The 20,164-nt window shown below is 44.3% G+C and overlaps 3 protein-coding genes across 3 annotated transcripts in view; all 3 read left to right on the top strand.

The window, feature by feature from the left end:
- The window catches only part of abcg1 (ATP-binding cassette, sub-family G (WHITE), member 1), a 39,956-nt gene extending 36,199 nt beyond the window's left edge, over positions 1-3,757 (top strand). Inside the window, exons 14-15 of the mRNA XM_041809509.1 lie at positions 1,921-2,039; positions 3,052-3,757. Of these exons, the coding sequence (XP_041665443.1) occupies positions 1,921-2,039; positions 3,052-3,280 (348 nt within the window). The 3' untranslated portion in view covers positions 3,281-3,757. The remainder of the gene's footprint in view (positions 1-1,920; positions 2,040-3,051) is intronic.
- An 8,660-nt stretch (positions 3,758-12,417) lies between these two features.
- LOC121517314 (olfactory receptor 52D1-like) lies at positions 12,418-13,380 on the top strand. Its single transcript, XM_041799012.1, has one exon. It carries the CDS (start codon positions 12,418-12,420, stop codon positions 13,378-13,380), a length of 963 nt encoding a protein of 320 aa, XP_041654946.1.
- Positions 13,381-18,857: 5,477 nt separating this feature from the next.
- On the top strand, positions 18,858-19,817 carry LOC121517307 (olfactory receptor 10A3-like). The gene has a single exon (XM_041798998.1). The coding sequence runs from the start codon at positions 18,858-18,860 to the stop codon at positions 19,815-19,817; it is 960 nt and encodes a 319-aa protein (XP_041654932.1).
- The last annotated feature ends 347 nt before the right edge of the window (positions 19,818-20,164 follow it).

The following is a 20,164-nucleotide window of genomic DNA, read 5'->3' as shown; positions in this document are numbered from 1 at the left end:
CTACAGACGTGTTGGTCGTACGCAACTGTTCAAAGGAGGAAGTGTTAAAAAAGCTGCAGTTCCCCGAGTATCCACTAGAGGCTGAGAAACCCTGGCTGTCCTCCAATGTTCAAACGTCCATTTTTACAGCGGAAATAAACGTGTTTACTGCCTGGTTCATTGTTAATGGCGTTGTGGTGAGTGGCGAGCCAAGACTTTGTTTGAGTCCAGTTTTAGTTTGGTTGGGTTTGACAAAAATTTAAAGACTAGTTTCAAGTTTATGGGCTGGCTGCAGAGTCCAGTTCCTTCTGAAAGTGTTTGTGTATTTGTATCTAAAGCTAGTGGAGATACAAAGGTCTCTCGCACCTTCATTCTCTCTCTGGTTCAGTTCACTCAACCACAAGCATGGGGAAGACAGCTGACTAGACAGAAGACAATCACTGACATCCTCCATGAGCAGGGTAAGCCACAGAAGGTCAAAGGTGAAAGGCCAGGCTGTTCTCAGAGCCTGTATCAGAGTAGACTCATGAAAGCTGACTGAAGGGGAAACCAACAGGGCTGAGCTCAACCTTCAGAGGATTGTCAAACAGAGTAGATTCAAGACCTTAAGGGAGCTTCACAAGGACTGGACTGAGACTGGAGTCAGTGGATCAAGAACCATCACACAAACAAATCCAGGATATGGACTACAAGTGTGGTGTTCTTACTGTGGAGCTGATCCTGGACCACAAACCAGTCAGAGACTCACCTGGACTAAGGAGAAAAAGAACTGGACTGTTGTGGTCTCAGTGGTCCAAAGTCTTGTTTTCAGATGAAACTAAATTTAGCATTTCATTTGTAAATCCAGGTCCCAGAGTCTGAAGCAGGATCAGAGAGGCCCGGAATCCCTCAGGTCTTGAAGTCCAGTGTTTCCAGTCTCCACAGAACGTCCCAGAAAGTTCCTGATCTTGGACTTCCTCTGCTTCACTAAATCTTTGGTTCCATTAAGACACACGTGACTGCAGAGTTCCTCACACACCTCAGTTCATGCACCAAAACATTCCGCTGCTGTTTGCTTCAAATGTACAGTTAATTTGTTTCCCAGCCTTTAAGCTGATCATTTTCTGATGACTAAGCAGAAACACCTTTACCTCAGTCAGTCGCTAGCAGAGGACTAAAGACACCTCTGATTGGAGACTTCCAGCAGGTGTGTGTGAATACCATAGACTGTAGAAAGAATTGGACAAACCCCGTGTGACGTCAGTCATCTGCTTACAATAGGCGGGCCAAAACAGCTTTTGAAGCACATCCGTGGAGACTTCCATATTGAAATCGCGGTCTCAGTAAAACGTAACACCCGCCCACTAAGCGCGGCTTCCTGTCAGCCTGCTAGCTAGCATTCCGGTTGACAGAAACAGAGCCTCTGCCTGCCGAGCTGTCTGTCAATCAAATGAGATGTGCCAATCAGCTTTCATCCTAAATATCAGCCAAACGATCGTGGTACAAAAAAATTCACCCCCCGTACAGTGGGAGCACAATAAGACACTAGCTAATGAGACACGTTTGGTGTTTTGAACCAGGCTGTAAACCAGTTTATTTTGTGTCTCAAAACTGGCTGTTTAACATGTGTGCAGACGGAACTTCTGGTTTTCCTGCAGCCAGCCTCAAGCGGACAGTCGCAGTATAGCAATTTTTGGCACTTCTGCATTGGCTTCATTTTTTAGGACCGGAGGTTGCCGCTTGGTGAATACCTATACCAAAGAACCTCAGAGGGACTGAGAACCATGGGGGTTTATCCCCAGAACATCAGGAACATGGTCCTATAGCCATACCTGGTACACAAACGATTACACTGAACTCAGAGAGTATTCCTCCCTCAGCAGGACGTCCCATCTGGTTGACATTTCCAAGCTTTCGTCCCAGTTTCAAACATTCTGTGTTGTGTCTGATCATTTCCTGCAGGTGGCGACATTTGTGGGTCCGGTCACAGCGATCCCCGTTCTGCTGTTCTCTGGGTTCTTCGTCAGTTTCGACACCATCCCCTGGTACCTGCAATGGATGTCCTACATCTCCTACGTCAGGTGGGGGCGCTGTTTGCTCTCTGATTCTGTTAAAGGGTAACTGACCAAGAGTGAGACTGCCTAAAGGGATATTCTGGTATTTATTGTTTCATCTTTATAACAGGATCTCTAGAGAGATCAAGCTTTTTGTTAAAGACAGAGATGACGACAAAGACACCACGTCTCACAGAATAACGATGTTTTTAAGGGGGAATTTCCCTGTCAGTTAAATGCTGAAGTCTTTGGGGCTGAGCTGCACATGTGAACACTTGTTTAGTTTCTGCTTTATGTAGGGATGAGCTGATATGAGAACACAAGAGTTAATCAGGGAAATTCCCCGTAGGCAGCAGAGAGCAAGGGCGCTGTTAGAGTGCTCCTACTTCTTTAACAACTGCAGACCATAGGCCTGGGGTGTCAGAGTCAGTGACAACAGCTGTTTGACTTTCAATGTTAGGACCTGAAAGATGATAGAACCCAGAAGGTGATCAGGTGATCACTTTTGCTGTTTGAGCTGCAAAAGTGATCTGACCTTCACCTTTCAGGCCCCAAAATTGATTTGGCCTCCTGACCTGAAGGGGATCATGCCTGGCCCTCTTGGACCCTGCCTTCAGGCCCCATAAATGATCAGGCCTTTTCTGTTTTAGCCCAGAAGGCGATCAGGCATTCACTGTTGGTGTTTTAGTCCCAAGGGTCATTAGGACTTCATCGTTCAGGCCCTGAAGGTTTTTGGGCCTTCACTGTTTTGGCCTAAAACATGACAGGGCCTGTTGTTGTTTAGACCCCCAAGGTGATTTAGCCTTCGCTGTCCAGGACCCAGATGTGACCGCTGATCAGGACTTTGCTGTTTCCTCTGCAACAGCCCCACATCTCGTTACTCCTGTGAGGTTAAATGTCTTCCTGCGTGGCATTTTTGTAGCGAACAATGTAACAGCTGTTGGAGGTTTCAGATTATCTTTCTCTTGATCTCTGCAGGGTTCCTGGATGTCATGTTGCCACACACAATAGGAATCTGACCTCCTGTGTTGTGTTTCAGGTATGGGTTTGAAGGCGTCATCCTTTCCATCTATGGTCTGGACCGTGAAGATCTGCACTGTGACGAAGACGACACGTGCCACTTCCAAAAGTCCGAGGCCATCCTGAAGGAGCTCGACATGCTGGACGCCAAACTTTACCTGGACTTTATCATCCTTGGCATCTTCTTCTTCTCTCTGAGGATCATGGCGTACTTTGTGCTCCGCTATAAGATCAGCGCTGAGAGGTAGACCAGAAGGATCGGAGCAGCAGCTTCCAACACTTAGGACAAAACCTTTAGGCCAAAGTTAGCGTGTAGCTGTGGAGTTTGTCTACATGTGGACTTTGAATCGACTTTGGCTGGCTGACAAAAACGGTACGCCAACAGAAGACGAGGAGGCGAGACGAGGTTTGGACAAAACTTAAATGTCTCGGAGTGTCTTTAGATGACATGAGGACATGTCCTGCAGGGACAGGAGCTGGTCTCCTGAATCCTGAAGGTTTCACTGTGCCACAACCTGAAGGACCACGACAATGCAAACTGTGCAACAAACTGGAGAACACCTGATTTTATTTCAAAATACAAGCCTCTGTGGTGTGGCCGAGGACGCTCTGATTCTGTTTAAGAGTCTCAGGATGGAGACGACATGTATGTTATCTTAGTTACTGTCAGACACTGTTTGAGACGTGCATTAACATCCATAGGTACTTGGAAACCAAGCAATGCTTCGAGTGGAGGCACCTCTGGTCATTCTGATGACTGTATATCTGATAGCTCAGACTGGTCCTGGCGCTTTCATCCTGGTTGGTGTGGTGGTGTAGACTGTTCATGAACTAGCATACGCAGACCACCCCGCTAACTGATGTGATCCATGTTGGTCCCCCAGTTAGTAAAAGTGTAAATTTTTAAACCCATCCAGCCTCGCTGACCCCTTGTCATCTTGATTTGAGTCATTATTTCAATCTAACCAGCAGCCCACCAGATTAATTTACCAAAAAGTCTATCACCCCCTTATTCATGTTTATGGCAGCATGAGGGAAAAGCTGTTAAAGAGGTGCTACTAGCTTCTTGGCTCCAGGATAGCAGGCTAGCTCTGGACTGGTTGACAGCCCTTCACAAAGCATTCAGAGAAAAAAATACAGCTGTTTGCATTTGAGCTAGCAGTAAGGAATGATTGAAAATGAATTAAAAAGTGAATAAAAAGACATCCAATGTGATCTACTGGTGTGGATTTAATTTGTAGAGTCCCTGACAAGTCAAACAAGTTCCAGGCTCAGTAGAAACACTTCTGTAAGGACTACGAGGGCATGGATAGCATCACAGGTGCAGCGCCACGGCTAGCTTTAAGGGGACTAAAGTATCAGGTTGCGATTTATTGTTCAAAAGATTTTTAGCCTTTAATAATCTGGGTCACTACTTGTCGTATACGAAGGGTTTTAAATGAACCTGTGTCAGATTGGTGCATAAACATGTATACTCACCAACAGCGATAGGTTCTTTGTAGATGACATCACACAGCAGAGGAAAACTCACCTTGGGGGGCAAGTAGTAATTTCTGCACAGAGAAACTCTACTAGAAGGCCATGTGTAGAGCTGTTTATGACTATGTCAAGCGTTTCATGTGGGATGAAAAAAACCTTTATTCTTAGGGTGTTCTCACAGTAGGCCATCCGTACCGTGCCGTATTCTAACCGTGCTGAAGCTTATTTGACCCCCTCCCCTGTCCCCCCTTTGGCCCGCACTCACACTGCTCAACGCATCCAGGCCTAGGCACGGATACGTCACGCGCCGACGTCTGACACGAAGCATCCACCACTGATGACTCGATATGCATAAGTGTTGTTTTTTAGACTGTAAAATAGTTACAGATTTATACGATATCTGATCTGACACCAGGATTATTTCCCCTGACCTGGAATAAGCTACATTAACTATACAGAGACAGTGAGGAGAGAGAGAGAAAAAGCGGTTCATAGCGGAGAGTTTACCTGTACGCGCCACAAACTGTACATTTTCTCAGCGTAATCCTGGATGCCTGATGCACCAAACAAGCTCCCATGTGTCCAGAGCAGGATTAAATGTGAGCGATTTTAAACATCTGATGAGAGCTGGAGGTGAAAACGCCTCAGGATTAATAAACGATGCTCCGTTTAAATGTCAGCGATCAAGACCACATTTTCACTTATTGGTGACGTGAAATAGAATTAGAGGTGAGTTTTTTCAGTGGATGATAGTTTGGCATAACAATTTTATAATAAGCGAGGTTAAATCAGCCGTGTGATTAACCCCGGCACACACTTGTCCGCATATTTGGCACTCTCCTTTACGCATGGAGGATGAAAGGAGTTTGTTATCCCGTGAGCTGCTGTTTGTGACTAAAACAAGGGAAGAAGATTTATTTTACAAACCAAAAATCCTCTCACTGTCATTAAAGCCTGACTTTGCCAGAAACTGGTCAGAAATGTGGACTGGACTGGGATCCTGCTGTCTCCAGCATGCAGCTGCTCCCTGGTGGGCTCTCTGAGGTGGGTCCTCCTGTTGTTACTTCACGCTGCGTCACATTACCGCGCTTGTGCTCCTTCATTTGCATCCGTGCCATGCTTAGGCCCACCTCGTCCATCCGTGCAAGGGCCGTGAAGTGTGCCGCGCCAAAGCACGGAACGATTGCACTCACACTGGCCAAACGTACCGGATTTTAGGCTGAAACAGACCCAGCCACAGTACGGATGGCCTAGTGTGAGTGTGCCCTTAAGCTACTTTTGTGTCCAGACAGTAATAAATACTCAGGTATTAAATGAAAAAAAAAAAAAAAAAAAAACTCATGGTGAAATGGCAGCAGACAGGAATTTGAAAAAGGCCACCATCTAAAGCCAGTTTGGTTCAGTTCAGTTCTGTCCAAACTCTGATCTCACTCATGTTTCCTCAGCTGATGTCAGTCTCTCTCACATCTTCATCTGTTTTTAGAGATCCAGATCATGTGGCTCAGCTCAGTAGAGTTGGTTCTTCATCTGGTTCCAGTTTGTCTTTTTAAATGTGGATTAAATAAGGACAAAGGATGGAGGAAAGGAAACTGGCACTCAAACAGGAGCTAGCAGCAGTGGCTCATATTAAAGAGCTGTTTAGTAGAACAGGCTCGATCATGAACGGCTAATCATTATGCGATTCAACCAAACAGCTGACATATGACATCTGCATTAATGTTAGCAAAGCTAGCAGCAGCCAGCGGCTCAAACAACTAGGCAAGGACAGCACAGAAGGCGGACTGGGTGAGAAATGATCATAATGATGAAACAGAGTTCTAACCTTGTAAAGCAGATGGATTTGATGGATGCCTGTCATCAGGCATCTGTCAAGGCTCAGATCCACAATGTTTGTGCCCATCTTTAGTAGTTCAGACCAACCCACATCATTTGAGGAGAACATGGCGGTAGCATTCAGTATTTTTTCCTCTCTATTTCATACAGAAGCGTGATCCAGTTCTGATCAGACTGACACTATACTACAAATGCACCTGAGCTAACCACTACACTAGCGGCAGCCATTGCTATCAGCTTTCAGCTACTTTGGTATGAGTTTGTGATTGTCACAGGAAGGGTTTGCCCATGTGGAACGCATCTGGCTGCAGACCTCTACAATGGGACACCCTCAGCTGTGGGGCAGGAAGTGAAGTCCTGACACTTCTTTGGTTTTTCCTCAGTTTGTGGTCTGTTATTTTTAATTCTATCCCTCTCCCACTTACCCCCAGAGCTCAGGGTAGTACTAGAGCCGCATGTGTCTACGGCCTCATGTTGTTCTGTTGCTCTGATTGGCCCATCATGGATGTTACAGATAGAAAGTTCGGCCAATCACCTTCTGAGAATTTAGTGAAAAGTCCTGCCCTTCCCAAACACTTTCTATTGGAGGTTTCCCAGATAAATGTGAAATAAACCCATGCTATGGCTATGTGAAACAGTCTGTGGTGCAGGAGTGTTTCTCTTCAAAGTAAAAGCCCTGTAATTAATCCTGTACAGTATAGGGCAAAGAGGCTTGAACCATACATTTTTAGATTTAAATGTCATAGGCTCTTTATTTTTGTGACATTTTCATCCAAAAATAAGGAGTTTCTTCTTTAATTTTGAGACTGAGTCCAAGGACGATTAAATCTATAGCATTGTGTTGGTTTTAAAGTAGGGCTAATCTGTTAAAATACTGGGGCTTTTCTCTCTTTCTGGCCTGACATGATGACTCGGTTCAGGGGCTGGATAGATGTTGTTATCAAGAGCAGTCACTTAGTTTCTGAAGGATCAGAATGGATGTTAATGCAGAGTGTAGACGGGGTCTCTGAGCCGAGGACACAGAGGACTAAGTCCCCACAAACACTGTGTAACTCACACTGTTTAACAATAAAGTAAAGATCAGTGACCTCCTGATGTAAAACTTTACTGACTCCCACATCACTCTTCAACAACACTGAGAAGAAATCCGCTGAGACACATCCATTCACTTTCACTTTTTAAGGAAGGTTACTTTAGGTCAAAGACATCATGTCCTATATCCTGGATTCTAGATATTCATCTACCAGGGCTTTTAAGTGGGAGTTTAGCTATGTTTACGTGGACCACTCAGAATAAACGCCTGATCTGAATAAAAATGCTTCAGAAACACTTCATTGGAATAAAATCCCCTGATCTGTCTCTCTGCAAGTCTGCCCAACGGGCAAAACAGACAGAAACATGGTCAAATAAAAAGACAGCATCACATAAAAACAGGTCTGTAAATATGAGTTTTAAGAAGTGATTTAAAAGATGTCACTGATAGCGCACACCTAACCTCCTCAGGTAGGTTGTTCCAAAGTCAAGGGTCTCTGATGGAGAAGATCCTATCACATTAATACTGGCATTACACCTAATGACTTTTCAAGACACTTCAAAGTCGCAGACAAAATTCCGAAGTTGTAGTAAAATAATGAGTCTCTGTAAAGCTGCAGCATGCTCCTGCTGCTTCATTTTATTTCTTTCTTTTTTTTTCTTTTTTTTTTTTTTAAAAGAAATCGTATTCTGGTCTTGTAATTTAGTTAGTGACCCCCAGTCTCTGCTCAACCTTAGTCTGAGACTCAAAACTCAGAGACTTGCAGACAAAAACTCTTTAGATGTGAGAAAGTCTGAGATTCACTGTTTTAAAGTCTTTTAAAAGTTTTACAGTTATGGACAAAAGTATTGGCACCCCTGGAATTTTTCCAGAAAATACAACATTTCCCCCTAGAAATTGTTGCAATTACAAATGTTTTTGGTATACACATTTATTTTCTTTATGTGCATTGGAACAACACAAAAAATCTGAAGAAAAAAGCCAAAATTGACATAATTTTACACAAAACTCAAAAAGGGGCCAGACAAAATGACTGGCACCCTTTTAAAACTGTGGGTAAATCATTTTATTTCAAGCATGTGATGTTCATTTAAACTCACCTGTGGCAGTAACAGGTGCTGGCAATCTAGAAATCACACCTGAAGCCAGTTAGAATGTCTAAAAGTTGACTCAACCTTTGTGTTGTGTGCCTGTGTGTGTCACACCAAGCATGGAGGAGAGAAAGAAGAGCCCAGAATCGTATGAGGACTTAAGAAGAAAAGGTTTCAAGACCATAATCAAGTTTATAACCCATGGAACTATGGCTAATCTCCATGGATGTAGATGGCAGAGAAAAACGGACAAAATAATGCAACACAGGATAGTTGGAATGGTGGATAAACATCCTCAGTCAACTTCCACACAAATTCAGGCTGTCCTGCAGACTCAGGGTGCAAAAGTGTCAGCTGGGACCATACGTGGTCATCTGAATGAGATGAAGCGCTATGGCAGGAGACCGAGGAGAACCCCACTGCTGACAAAGAGACATAAAAAAGCCAGACTGGAGTTTGCAAAAATGTACCTGAGTAAGCCTCAATCCTTCTGGGAGAACATTTTGTGGACAGATGAGACTAAGGTAGAGCTTTTTGGAAAAGCACGTCATTCTACTGTTTACAGAAAATGGAATGAGGCCTACAAAGAAAAGAACACAGTACCTACAGTCAAACATGGTGGAGGTTCAAGGATGTTTTGGGGTTGTTTTGCTGCCTCTGGTACTGGGTGCCTTGACTGTGTGCAAGGAATCATGAAATCTGGAGACTATCAAAAGATTTTGGGCCACAATGTAGGGCCTAGTGTCAGAAAGCTGGGTCTGCGTCAGAGGTCATGGGTGTTCCAGCAGGACAATGACCCCAAACATACCTCAAAAAGCACCAAGAATTGGTTGGAGACAAAGCTGGAGAGTTCTGAAGTGGCCAGCAATGAGCCCAGATCTAAATCCCAATGAACACCTATGAAGAGATCTCAAAATTGCTGTTGCAAGAAGCACCCTTCAAATCTGAGAGACCTGGAGCAGTTTGCAAAAGAAGAGTGGTTCAAAAATCCAGTTGAGAGGTGTAAGAAGCTTGTTGATGGTTATAGGAAGTGACTGGTTTCAGTTATTTTTTTCCAAGGTTGTGCAACCGGATATTAAGTTGAAGGTGCCAACAATTTTGTCCAGTCCATTTTTGAGTTTTGTGTAAAATTATGTCAATTCTGGCTTTTTCTTCTGCTTTTTGTGTTGTTTCAATGCACATAAAGAAAATAAACATGTGTTTACCAAAAACATTTGTAATTGCAACAATTTTTGGGAGAAATGGTGTATTTTCTGGAAAAAATCCAGGGGTGCCAATACTTTCGTCCATGACTGTAGCAAAGCCCTCTGGTGTAAGACTGGCCTGAGCTTTAAGTCTTGACTTTGGAATGACCAGGATCTAAAGCTGCTGGCTGGCTCATAGGGGTTAAAAGTTCTACTTTATAGATAGTAGTCAGACCCTTACGTGCTTTAAAAGTGATGAGTATAACCTTAAAATCAATTCTAACACCGATGTAATGAACTAATGTAGAGATGCAATGGTCATTAATGAGAAAGTTGCACAAACTGACTCGATGTCCCCAGAGTTGAGCTTTGTCCTCCGGTGTTTGGGAGGTTACATCACTGCAGCTCATTACTGAAGTCCCTCAGGTCAAAGGTCATCTCAGCCTGTTAACACAGGTCCCTCAGGGGTTGTCAGAGCGATACAGTTTCCACAAATCCCCTCTGAAGCACAGCAGAGCTGTTTACCAGTGAGAGCAATCAGCTTAAGGACCTTAGCACTGATTTTACGGGTCCTCAGAGGGATCATTAGACCTCTCCTCAGACCAACACAACCCAGGATGGACAAACAAGGCTGTTTGACTCACTTCAAGAAGTAAATCTTTTATTTTTAGGTAAATGTTTTATTCTCTTTCCCAGGCTGAGGATGATGAGAATGCAGGTTTAAACTAAAGGTTTCTCAGAGCACTCTCTGGACAGTCAGTACTGTCCCGGCACATTTGACCCCAAAGACAGCTTTGTTTGTATGATTTTTTCATACACTTCCTTGGGCCTGGCATGGTTAAACTTGTTTTTCTCCATTCTCTGGGTTTATCAGAGGCCATTATTTGGTTCTATCAGGGGCCCATTTTCTGGGTTTATTGGGGGCCATTCTCTGGGTTTATCAGGGGCCATTCTCTGGGTTTATCAGGGGCCATTCATTGGGTTTATCAGGGGCCCATTTTCTGGGTTTATTGGGGGCCATTCTCTAGATTTTCAGGTGCAATTCTCTGGGTTGATCAGGTGCAATTCTCTGGGTTGATCAGGTGCAATTCTCTGGGTTGATCAGGTGCAATTCTCTGGGTTTATCAGGGGTCCTTTCACTGGGTTTACCAGGGGCCATTCTTTGGGTTTTTCAGGGGTCCATTCTTTAGGTTTATCAGGGGCCATTCTCTGGGTTTTTCAGGGGTCCTTTCACTGGGTTTATCAGGGGCCATTCTCTGAGTTTATCAGGGGCCATTCTTTGGGTTTATCAAGGGCCCATTCTCTGGGTTTATCAGGGGCCATTCTCTGAGTTTATCAGGGGCCATTCTTTGGGTTTATCAGGGGCCATTCTCTGGGTTTATCAGGGGCCATTCTCTGAGTTTATCAGGGGCCATTCTTTGGGTTTATCAAGGGCCCATTCTTTGGGTTTATCAGGGGCCATTCTCTGAGTTTATCAGGGGCCATTCTTTGGGTTTATCAAGGGCCCATTCTCTGAGTTTATCAGGGGCCATTCTCTGAGTTTATCAGGTGCAATTCTCTGGGGTTATCAGGGCCCATTTTCTGGGTTTATCAGGGGACATTTTCTGGGTTTATCAGGGCCCATTCTCTGGGTTTGTCAGGGCCCATTTTCTGGGTTTATCAGGGGACATTCTCTAGGTTTATCAGGGTCCATTCTCTGGGTTTATCAGGGCCCATTCTCTGGGTTTATCAGGGTCCATTCTCTGGGTTTATCAGGGCCCATTCTCTGGGTTTATCAGGGCCCATTCTCTGGGTTTATCAGGGGCCATTCTCTGGGATTATCAGGGCCCATTCTCTATGTGGTTAGGCCGATGTACAGCACTGAAGCTTACAGAAGGAAAGGGCTACTAAAGGTAACTCAGCACTCATTCTCCCCTTCTGCATCACCACCAATGTTAGAGTCTCAGTATTGTGGAGGTGTGAGTGGGGCCGACCTGGCAGTGGAATCATCCAGAATCTAATTTCATGGGTTTCTTCAGTTTTCTCTGCTTAAACAAGCAACTTTGAAGACAGGAAGAGCCATGGACAAGTGTGCCTGAAGGAAGAATGAACAAGCAGCTCCTGCAGCCGTCTGATGTAAAGGAAAGCATCTCTATGATTAGTTCCGTCTGTAGACTTCAGTACCTGACTCCAAAAGATCCAAGTATAAAAAACAGGCTTTTATTTTAGATAATGTGGGCAGTCATCTCTACATGGTGAATCAAATCCATTCAAATCCCCTGTGTTGGTGGTAAACAGTATCGAAGTGAATAGAGGCGTGTAGCGCTCCAAATACAGATGTAATGATAGGGGTCTGACAGTTCTGGAAACGATTATTTGACTGTTTTTCATGGTTTTTAAAAATTTAGTGATCAAATGAAACTTAATGATCAGAGATGAACAGTTGAGTATGCTGAAGAGCTTCTGGACTCCTCTGGGACCTGATGTAGTGAGGCGAGCATGTATAAATGCTGCCGCCTCCGTTGGTGGTTGCAGCGGTCTGCAGAGCGGCAGGTAACCTCTGCTTGACCGTGTGCCATGTGGATGTTTCTGTGTTGTTAAAGAGATGACTCTTGAGCTGTTCTTGTTCCTTTAGCTGAGGCAGGAAGGATTATGGTGATCATCAAACATGTTTTCATGCAGGTTTCCTCTGTTAATATTCTAAACATCTGCACATTATGGGCTAAAAGATGAGACGTAAACCATTGTACATGCTGCAGATAGTTAACGTTTCGCCTTTAGTGAGGATGCTGGCTAACTCCACCTTTTACTACTTTGTTTTAAGCCTTTACTCTTCTGAGGGAGGGTTGAGATACTTGTATTTCACTGTGACTGCCTTGTTGTACTTTGTGATTATTGTAGTCAACCTGTCTCTCATCTTTGTTATCTGCATGAACAGAAGCCTCCATGAGCCTATGTACATCTTCCTGTGCAGCCTGTTTGTTAATGAGCTCTACATCAGCATCGGCTTATTCCCTCACCTCCTGGTCCAGCTCCTCTCTGACATCCACATCATCTCAGCTCCCTCCTGCTACCTTCAGATTTTCTGTGGCTTTACGTACGCTAATGTGGAGTTCTGTAACTTAGCCGTCATGTCCTATGACCGCTACCTGGCCATCTGTTTCCCTCTGCGGTATAACACTCTAATGACGTTGAACAGGGCTGTTATATTCATAGCTGTGATTTGGTTTTATGCTTTTGCTAAATGTATGATCACTTTACTGATGAGCGTGACTTTGCCCCTCTGTGGAAACATCCTGAACAGCTTATACTGTAACAACTATCTCATCGTCAGGTTGGCATGTTCTAATATTCAAGCTAATAATATTCAAGGCGTCATTTTCACTCTTATTTCCATCTTAGTGCCTCTGCTTCCCATTCTGTTCTCTTACATCAAAATCCTGAAAGTCTGTTTTTCTGGCTCCAAGCAGACCAGACGGAAAGCTGTGAACACGTGCACCCCTCACCTCACCTCCCTCCTCAACTTCTCCTTTGGCTGCATGTTTGAAATCCTCCAGAGCAGGTTTAACATGGCGGGCGTGCCCAGCACTGTGCGCATCTTTCTGTCTCTGTATTTCCTCCTCATACAGCCTCTCCTCAACCCTCTCATGTACGGACTGCAGCTGACAAAGTTACGGAACACGTGTAAAAATGTTCTCTGTTATAAGCTCATGGCCCGTTGTAGAGAGACCATGAAGCTGCTCCGATGAAAGTGAATATTTACATTAAAGTGGATGAACATGTGACCCTGCCGTCTCTGTGAATACACTCCTCTACTGAGAGAGAGAGCTACTTCACACCACACTATGGGAAACATTTTAAGTCTTTTTCACCCACACTGACAGCCTTCACATTTACACACTGACTCTTACATTCTGCTCTGCCTGTCTGCTCCAGCTCTGTCTGAGATTCTGAGGATTTTCTGGGTCTATAATTCTGAATTTTAGAAATGAAAAGAGTTTACTCCAATCAGAGAGCCCACCAATCTCCCTGGACCTGAAAGAGTCCTTTTTTGAACATGGCGTTTGTGTTACGGTGACATGGTCCCTCCTGTGACAGGTTTCACTAAATCCATCATGCTCAGTCTATCCAGGCTGTGCGGGGGGGTGGGGGTGGGGGGTCAACTTAAGACCTGGGGGCCAAAATCTGGCACGTGGTACAGTTTTTTCCTCCAGAATAAAATGAAAACTTACCTTGATGATTTAAAATATCCTTGAGTTATAAAAACTAGAAAAAAGAGTTAAATTAAATGAATGAATAAAGTTAAATAAAGTTAGAGTTTAATGAATACATAAATAAACTGAGATGCTTAAGAATTTGCAGATTCAAGTTACTGCCTTGTTTGGTTTTCATTTTTTGATGTTTACTTATTTGTTTTTTTAACTGCAGACCCTTAAAAGTCATGATTTCAGATCTTATCTCACATATTTGCCTTTAATTTTAAGGGGTTTTTTTCTCCATAATTCGTCACAGGTGGAAAAGAGGTTGACAGTTTGGGCTCTATTTTTCCTAGGCCAGGCGCAGGTGCGACACGCCTGCACCGTGCCAACGGGGTGTGTCCAGGGCATTTTGCAATTTTCGTACACGACGCAGTCTGGCACAGTGCGGTGCACCCACGCCTCCGTCCCTCCCACCGGCACAAGTGGCAAAGAGGGAGGAGAGAAGGCGTGAGTGGGTTCAACACAGCCAAGTGTAATCTTCACCAATCAAATGAACACCTCTCCTTGCCTTTAAATGCGCTGCGGGCAAGGCGCAGTGCCAATTTCACCTCGCCACCACCATGGACGAAGACAGCAGCAGCAGCTCCAGGCGGCCAAACTTCTCCCAGGAGGAAACTGATGTGCTGGTCCGGGAGGTCCAAGCTTGCAGTACCAGAATATATGGTAATGCTTACAGACCTCCATGGGCTGATGATGCAAAAACTGCCTGGGAGGAAGTTACTATTATTGTCAATCAAGTTTGTCCAGATATTCTGAGAACCGCTGCCCAATGTAAAAAAACGGTTCAATGATGTAAGGAGAAGGGCCAAAAAAAAAAGCTGTCAGAGCAAAGAAGGCACACAGTGGCCACCAGGCTGCGCATCAGAGGCCACGATGCGCGTCACCGTGTGGACCACCTCGCCAGACAAATGTAATCTGTTCCTGTGTCATGAATAGGAGTACAAAATTAAGTGACAATTACATTAAACACAGCAGCAGGCTAATCCAGGCATCATGCTTGTGATTCACCTGCATTCCTGCTCTGTCATCGCCAAATAGGAGAACCTTTGGTGATATATTGTCTCCCGGTATCTCCTCCTCATCCTCCTTGCAATAATGTACTCCATCTTTTTAGATCACGTTAAGAATAAAGATTAAAATAGAGAAATATGGGCAATCACAGGTAAATCCTTAAGACACTGACTGACTTACATTTATTCAGCGAGCGTCTCTCTCTTTTTTCTTTTCTTTTGAATTTCATGAGATGAGAGAAGCTGAATATATACTCCGTATCGGATGCCATGGCTGTTTGTGGTTGGCTGAGAAATGTGAATTCGTTAGTTTTTATCACTCCCAGCTGCCATCAGGTTGAGTTTCAATTACGCGTGACAAACATCTTTGGTCTGACATCAGATGTGACGGGACAATTTATATAGATACAAAGGTATATGCTGGTTCAGACGGTTACATTAAATAGTGATTGCTGTGATTGTTTATTGCATTGAAATGTGCCTGACACTCTGGAAACCTGCCTGTGAGGTTTTGGTGATGTGTGCGCACTGCGCGCCTGTCAGCCAAATTACCACTACACCGGGCACGCTTCACCTGCACCGAGAATAGACCAGGTTGGAGCTGGTGGGCTTTCAGCGCACCTTCCGCGCAGTGTTTTGGCACGAAATTGTCACTGCCCCAAGCTGAATCTGTCGACACCTCCCCCTGGTGCGCCGCCACACCCATCTCGGCACAGCCCGGTCTACCAAATTGCCAAATTGGCTGCGCATGGTGGTGCACCAGACAAAATTACCACTGCGCGGAATGCGCCACGCTCCGCCACCCCGCGCTGCGCCACAAAATTAGAGCCCTTTGTGGTTAAATGTTGACCCTGTGAGGCTCTCAGGTTAGACCAAAATCCAGAATCTGGCCCCTGCTGTGGCAGAGTCTGACCCCCCTGAGGTAGAAAGTGGGCATCATGACTTTTAAAGAATTTGCATGTTCTCCCTGTGTACCGGGTACCTGGACCCATCCCTGGGTACTCCGGCCTCCTCCCACCACAGGCACGCTTGTGAGGTTAACTAATGATTCTAGAGGAGACTGACTGGCAAACAGTCCAGGGTGAACCCCACCTCTCACCCAATGACAAGTTGGGTAGGCTCCACCCCCCACCCGCCTGCAACCCTGAATGAGACAAGTGGGATCGAAAAAGGACAGATGAGTTTAAAAGGTCAAATATCAGAAACAATTCAGAATGACAACTTCAAAGTGTATAACTGTGAATCTAAACAGTAAAAATATGAAATAAAAAGTCAAAATCATGAGTTTCCGTCATAATCGTGACATTAAAATATGAAAACACAAATTAATTTCTTTTCCCACATTCGTGGTTTTTAACCTAATTTTTTAACATCTTTGCTTTTTCTAAAGTTTATGACTCAACAAGGAGAGTTTAAATCATGGAAGTTAGAATTACATTTTTAATTCTGGAGGAAATCAGCAGACCTTGTACTGGTGTAAGAAATAAAAATATGACAAGATCTTTAGGGGCCAGGTATAACTGTACCACGGGATGGACTGAACTGTAGACATCCTCGTAGAGACTGTAGATGTCCTCAAATAGACTGTTGATGTCCTCATAGAGACTGTAGATGTCAACAAAGAGATTGTAGGTGTCCTTGTAGAGACTTTAGATGTCCTAGTCAAGACTGTAGATGTCCTCACAGAGACTGCTGATGTCTTGTTGAGACTGTAGATGACCTCACAGAGACTGCTGATGTCTTGTTGAGACTGTAGATGACCTCACAGAGACTGTAGATGTCCTCGTAGAGACTGTAGATGTCCTCATAGAGACTGTAGATGTCCTCGTAGAGATTGTAGATGTCCTCATGGAGACTGTAGATGTCCTAAGTGAGACTGTAGATGTCCTAAACGAGAATGTAGATGTCCTCGTAGAGATTGTAGATGTCTTCATGGAGATTGTAGATGTCCTCATAGGGACTTAGGATGTCCTCGTTAAGACTTTAGATGTCCTCAAAGAGACTGTAGATGTCCTCACAGAGACTGTAGATGTCCTCGTAGAGACTGTAGATGTCCTCATGGAGACTGTAGATGTCCTTGTAGAGACTGTAGATGTCCTAAGTGAGACTGTGGATGTCCTAAACGAGACTGTAGATGTCCTCGTAGAGACTGTAGATGTCTTCATGGAGACTGTAGATGTCCTCATAGGGACTGTAGATGTCCTCGTAAAGACCTAGATGTCCTCAAAGAGACTGTAGATGTCCTCATAGACACTGTAGATGTCCTCATAGAGACTGTTGATGCCATCAAAGAGATTGCAGATATCCTCATGGAGACTGTAGATGTCCTCATAGACACAGTAGATGTCTTCAAGGAGACTGTAGACGTCATCATAGAGACTGTTGATATCCTCGTAAAGACTGCAGATATCCTTGTAGACATTGTAAATGTCCTCATAGAAACTGTAGATGTCGTCAAAAAGATTGTAGATGTACTCGTAGAGACTGTAGATGTCTTCAAAGAGACTGTAGATGTCCTAATAGAGACTGTAGATGTCCTTGTAGAGACTGTAGATGTCCTTGTAGAGACTGTAGATATCCTCGTAGAGACTGTAGATGTCCTCATAGAGACTGTAGATGTCCTTGTGGAGACTGTAGATGTCCTCATAGAGACTGTAGATATCCTCGTAGAGACTGTAGATGTCCTCATAGAGACTGTAGATGTCCTTGTAGAGACTGTAGATGTCCTCATAGAGACTGTAGATATCCTCGTAGAGACTGTAGATGTCCTCATAGAGACTGTAGATGTCCTCATAGACACTGTAGATCTCCTTGTAGAGACTGTAGATGTCCTCATAGACACTGTAGATCTCCTTGTAGAGACTGTAGATGTCCTCATAGACACTGTAGATCTCCTAATAGACACTGTAGATGTCCTCATAGACACTGTAGATGTCCTCATAGACACTGTAGATGTCCTAATAGAGACTGTAGATTACCTTGTAGAGACTGTAGATATCCTTGTAGAGACTAGATTCCCAACTCTTCATGTTCTGAGTGAGGAGGCTAATGCCTTAGGAATCCATGTCCCCTGGACCAAAACAAAGATTCAGTAATTCTGGATACACTGAGTGTGAAGCTGAGATCAAGCACAGTTTTGGAATGACCTGATTGATGGCCATCAGGAGGCCAGAGTGGCACAGGGCCAAGGTTAATGCAGCAAACTGCTGAACCGGCATATTCTCCCACACCTGACCTGATCTGAATGAATCGTGAGTGAGTCATAGCAGAGGAAAGTATGAGCTAACAGTCTCTGTGAGTTCACCCAGACCAATGTAGAGATTAAAAAAGTCCCAGTCAGTGCAATAATAGTTCTCAATAACAGTTCACCCATCAGGTTAGCATGGGTGGCTTTCAACATTAGCCTTTGGCCTAATTCAAACTATTGTTACAACCAGCTGAGGAACTGAGGGAAAACAGCTCAGGGATGGAGGATCTCATTCCAGACTGGAGCCAGGGAAATGTTCAGTAGGCCAAATTTAATTTGTTTAAATATGCTAACTCTTTGTTATTTCCTGTCACTTGAATTTCTCTCAGAAATATTGATCCATTCCTCCTGATGTCCTCCATAGTGACCGACGTCATGGTAGTCACATGACTGCGAGGGGTCAATAAAGCATCAGGTTGTGCTGTTGCCTCCCATTCTCTGCTGCAGCAGTCTGCAGCACAGCAGATCATTCATGTCCTCCTGTGCATGTAAGTCAAACCATGAATGTTTAGTGCAGGGGGGGTCAGAGGGAGATCTGGGCTTCATGTGAGGGTCTTGATCATTCTGAGGTGATGCAGTTCTTCACTCTGAGGCTGGTCAGAGATGAAATGATGTCTGTGATCGTCTGCAGAATGATGAACATGAGAGAAAATTCTTTCTGATGGCTTTAGAAATGATCCTGTTCTAATAGTCCATCCTCTACAATAAGAATGCAGCTCAACTCAACCTTGTATTACTTTATTCTGAACACTTACATCTATGTGGGAGGGTTGAGGTACTTGTATTTCACTCTGACTGCCTTGTTGTACTTTGTGATTATTGTAGTCAACCTGTCTCTCATCTTTGTTATCTGCATGAACAGAAGCCTCCATGAGCCTATGTACATCTTCCTGTGCAGCCTGTTTGTTAATGAGCTGTACGGCAGTATGGCGTTATTCCCTCACCTCCTGGTCCAGCTCCTCTCTAACATCCACATCATCTCAGCTCCCTCCTGCTACCTTCAGATTTTCTGTCTGTACACATATGCTAATGTGGAGTTCTGTAACTTAGCTGTCATGTCCTATGACCGCTACCTGGCCATCTGTTTCCCTCTGCAGTATAACACTCTAATGACGTTTAACAGGGCTGTTATATTCATAGCTGTGGTATGGATCTACTCTTTTGCTAAATTCATGATTAGCTTCCTCCTGAGCATCACTTTGCCTCTCTGTGGAAACGTCATTAATAGTTTATACTGTCAAAATTATCTTGTAGTGAAGCTGGCGTGTTCTGACACTCAAGTCAACAACATTTATGGAGTTTTTGGGTCAGTTTTATCCATCTTAGTGCCTCTGCTTCCCATTCTGTTCTCTTACATCAAAATCCTGAAAGTCTGTTTTTCTGGCTCCAAGCAGACCAGACAGAAAGCTGTGAACACGTGCACCCCTCACCTCACCTCCCTCCTCAACTTCTCCTTCGGCTGCATGTTTGGAATCCTCCAGAGCAGGTTTAACATGGCGGGCGTGCCCAGCACTGTGCGCATCATTCTGTCTCTGTATTTCCTCCTCATACAGCCTCTCCTCAACCCTCTCATGTACGGACTGCAGCTGACAAAAATCAAAGACACATATAAACAAGTTCTTGGTTATATTTTTATACCAAACTGTCGAGAAACTGTAAAGGTGTCATAACAAAACCTGTCATATATTTAATTCCACAAAACAGCACTACACTGTAGTCTCTGTCAGTGAATAAAGAGATGAAGTAAAAAAAAAGCCCTGCTCTGTTGTTTGCCTTTGGTTTTACATCTACAAGGAAAAGATGGCATCAGAAAAAAAGGACTAGAGATCGGGTCACATTTTAGCCAGGCCGCCCACATATTAGACCTAACAAGACCTAGCTGCCAGGCCATCTGGACCCCTGAAACCTCACAGGAGGGAAGACTTTATGGCAGGTATTTATCATTAACACTCATGGAGAATCAAGTAGGTTTCCAAATATAATGAGTGGAGACACACGTTCATTTAGAGCTGTTTGT

This window comes from Cheilinus undulatus, linkage group 2 (assembly GCF_018320785.1).
Source record: "Cheilinus undulatus linkage group 2, ASM1832078v1, whole genome shotgun sequence".
In the NCBI taxonomy this organism is placed as follows: Eukaryota; Metazoa; Chordata; class Actinopteri; order Labriformes; family Labridae; genus Cheilinus; species Cheilinus undulatus.
This window is presented reverse-complemented; position numbering and strand designations above follow the sequence as displayed.

Coding starts and splice junctions, on each gene's coding strand:
- LOC121517307 (XM_041798998.1), top strand. CDS start 18,858: ATGCAGCTCAACTCAACCTTGTATTACTTTATTCTGAACACTTACATC.
- LOC121517314 (XM_041799012.1), top strand. CDS start 12,418: ATGCTGGCTAACTCCACCTTTTACTACTTTGTTTTAAGCCTTTACTCT.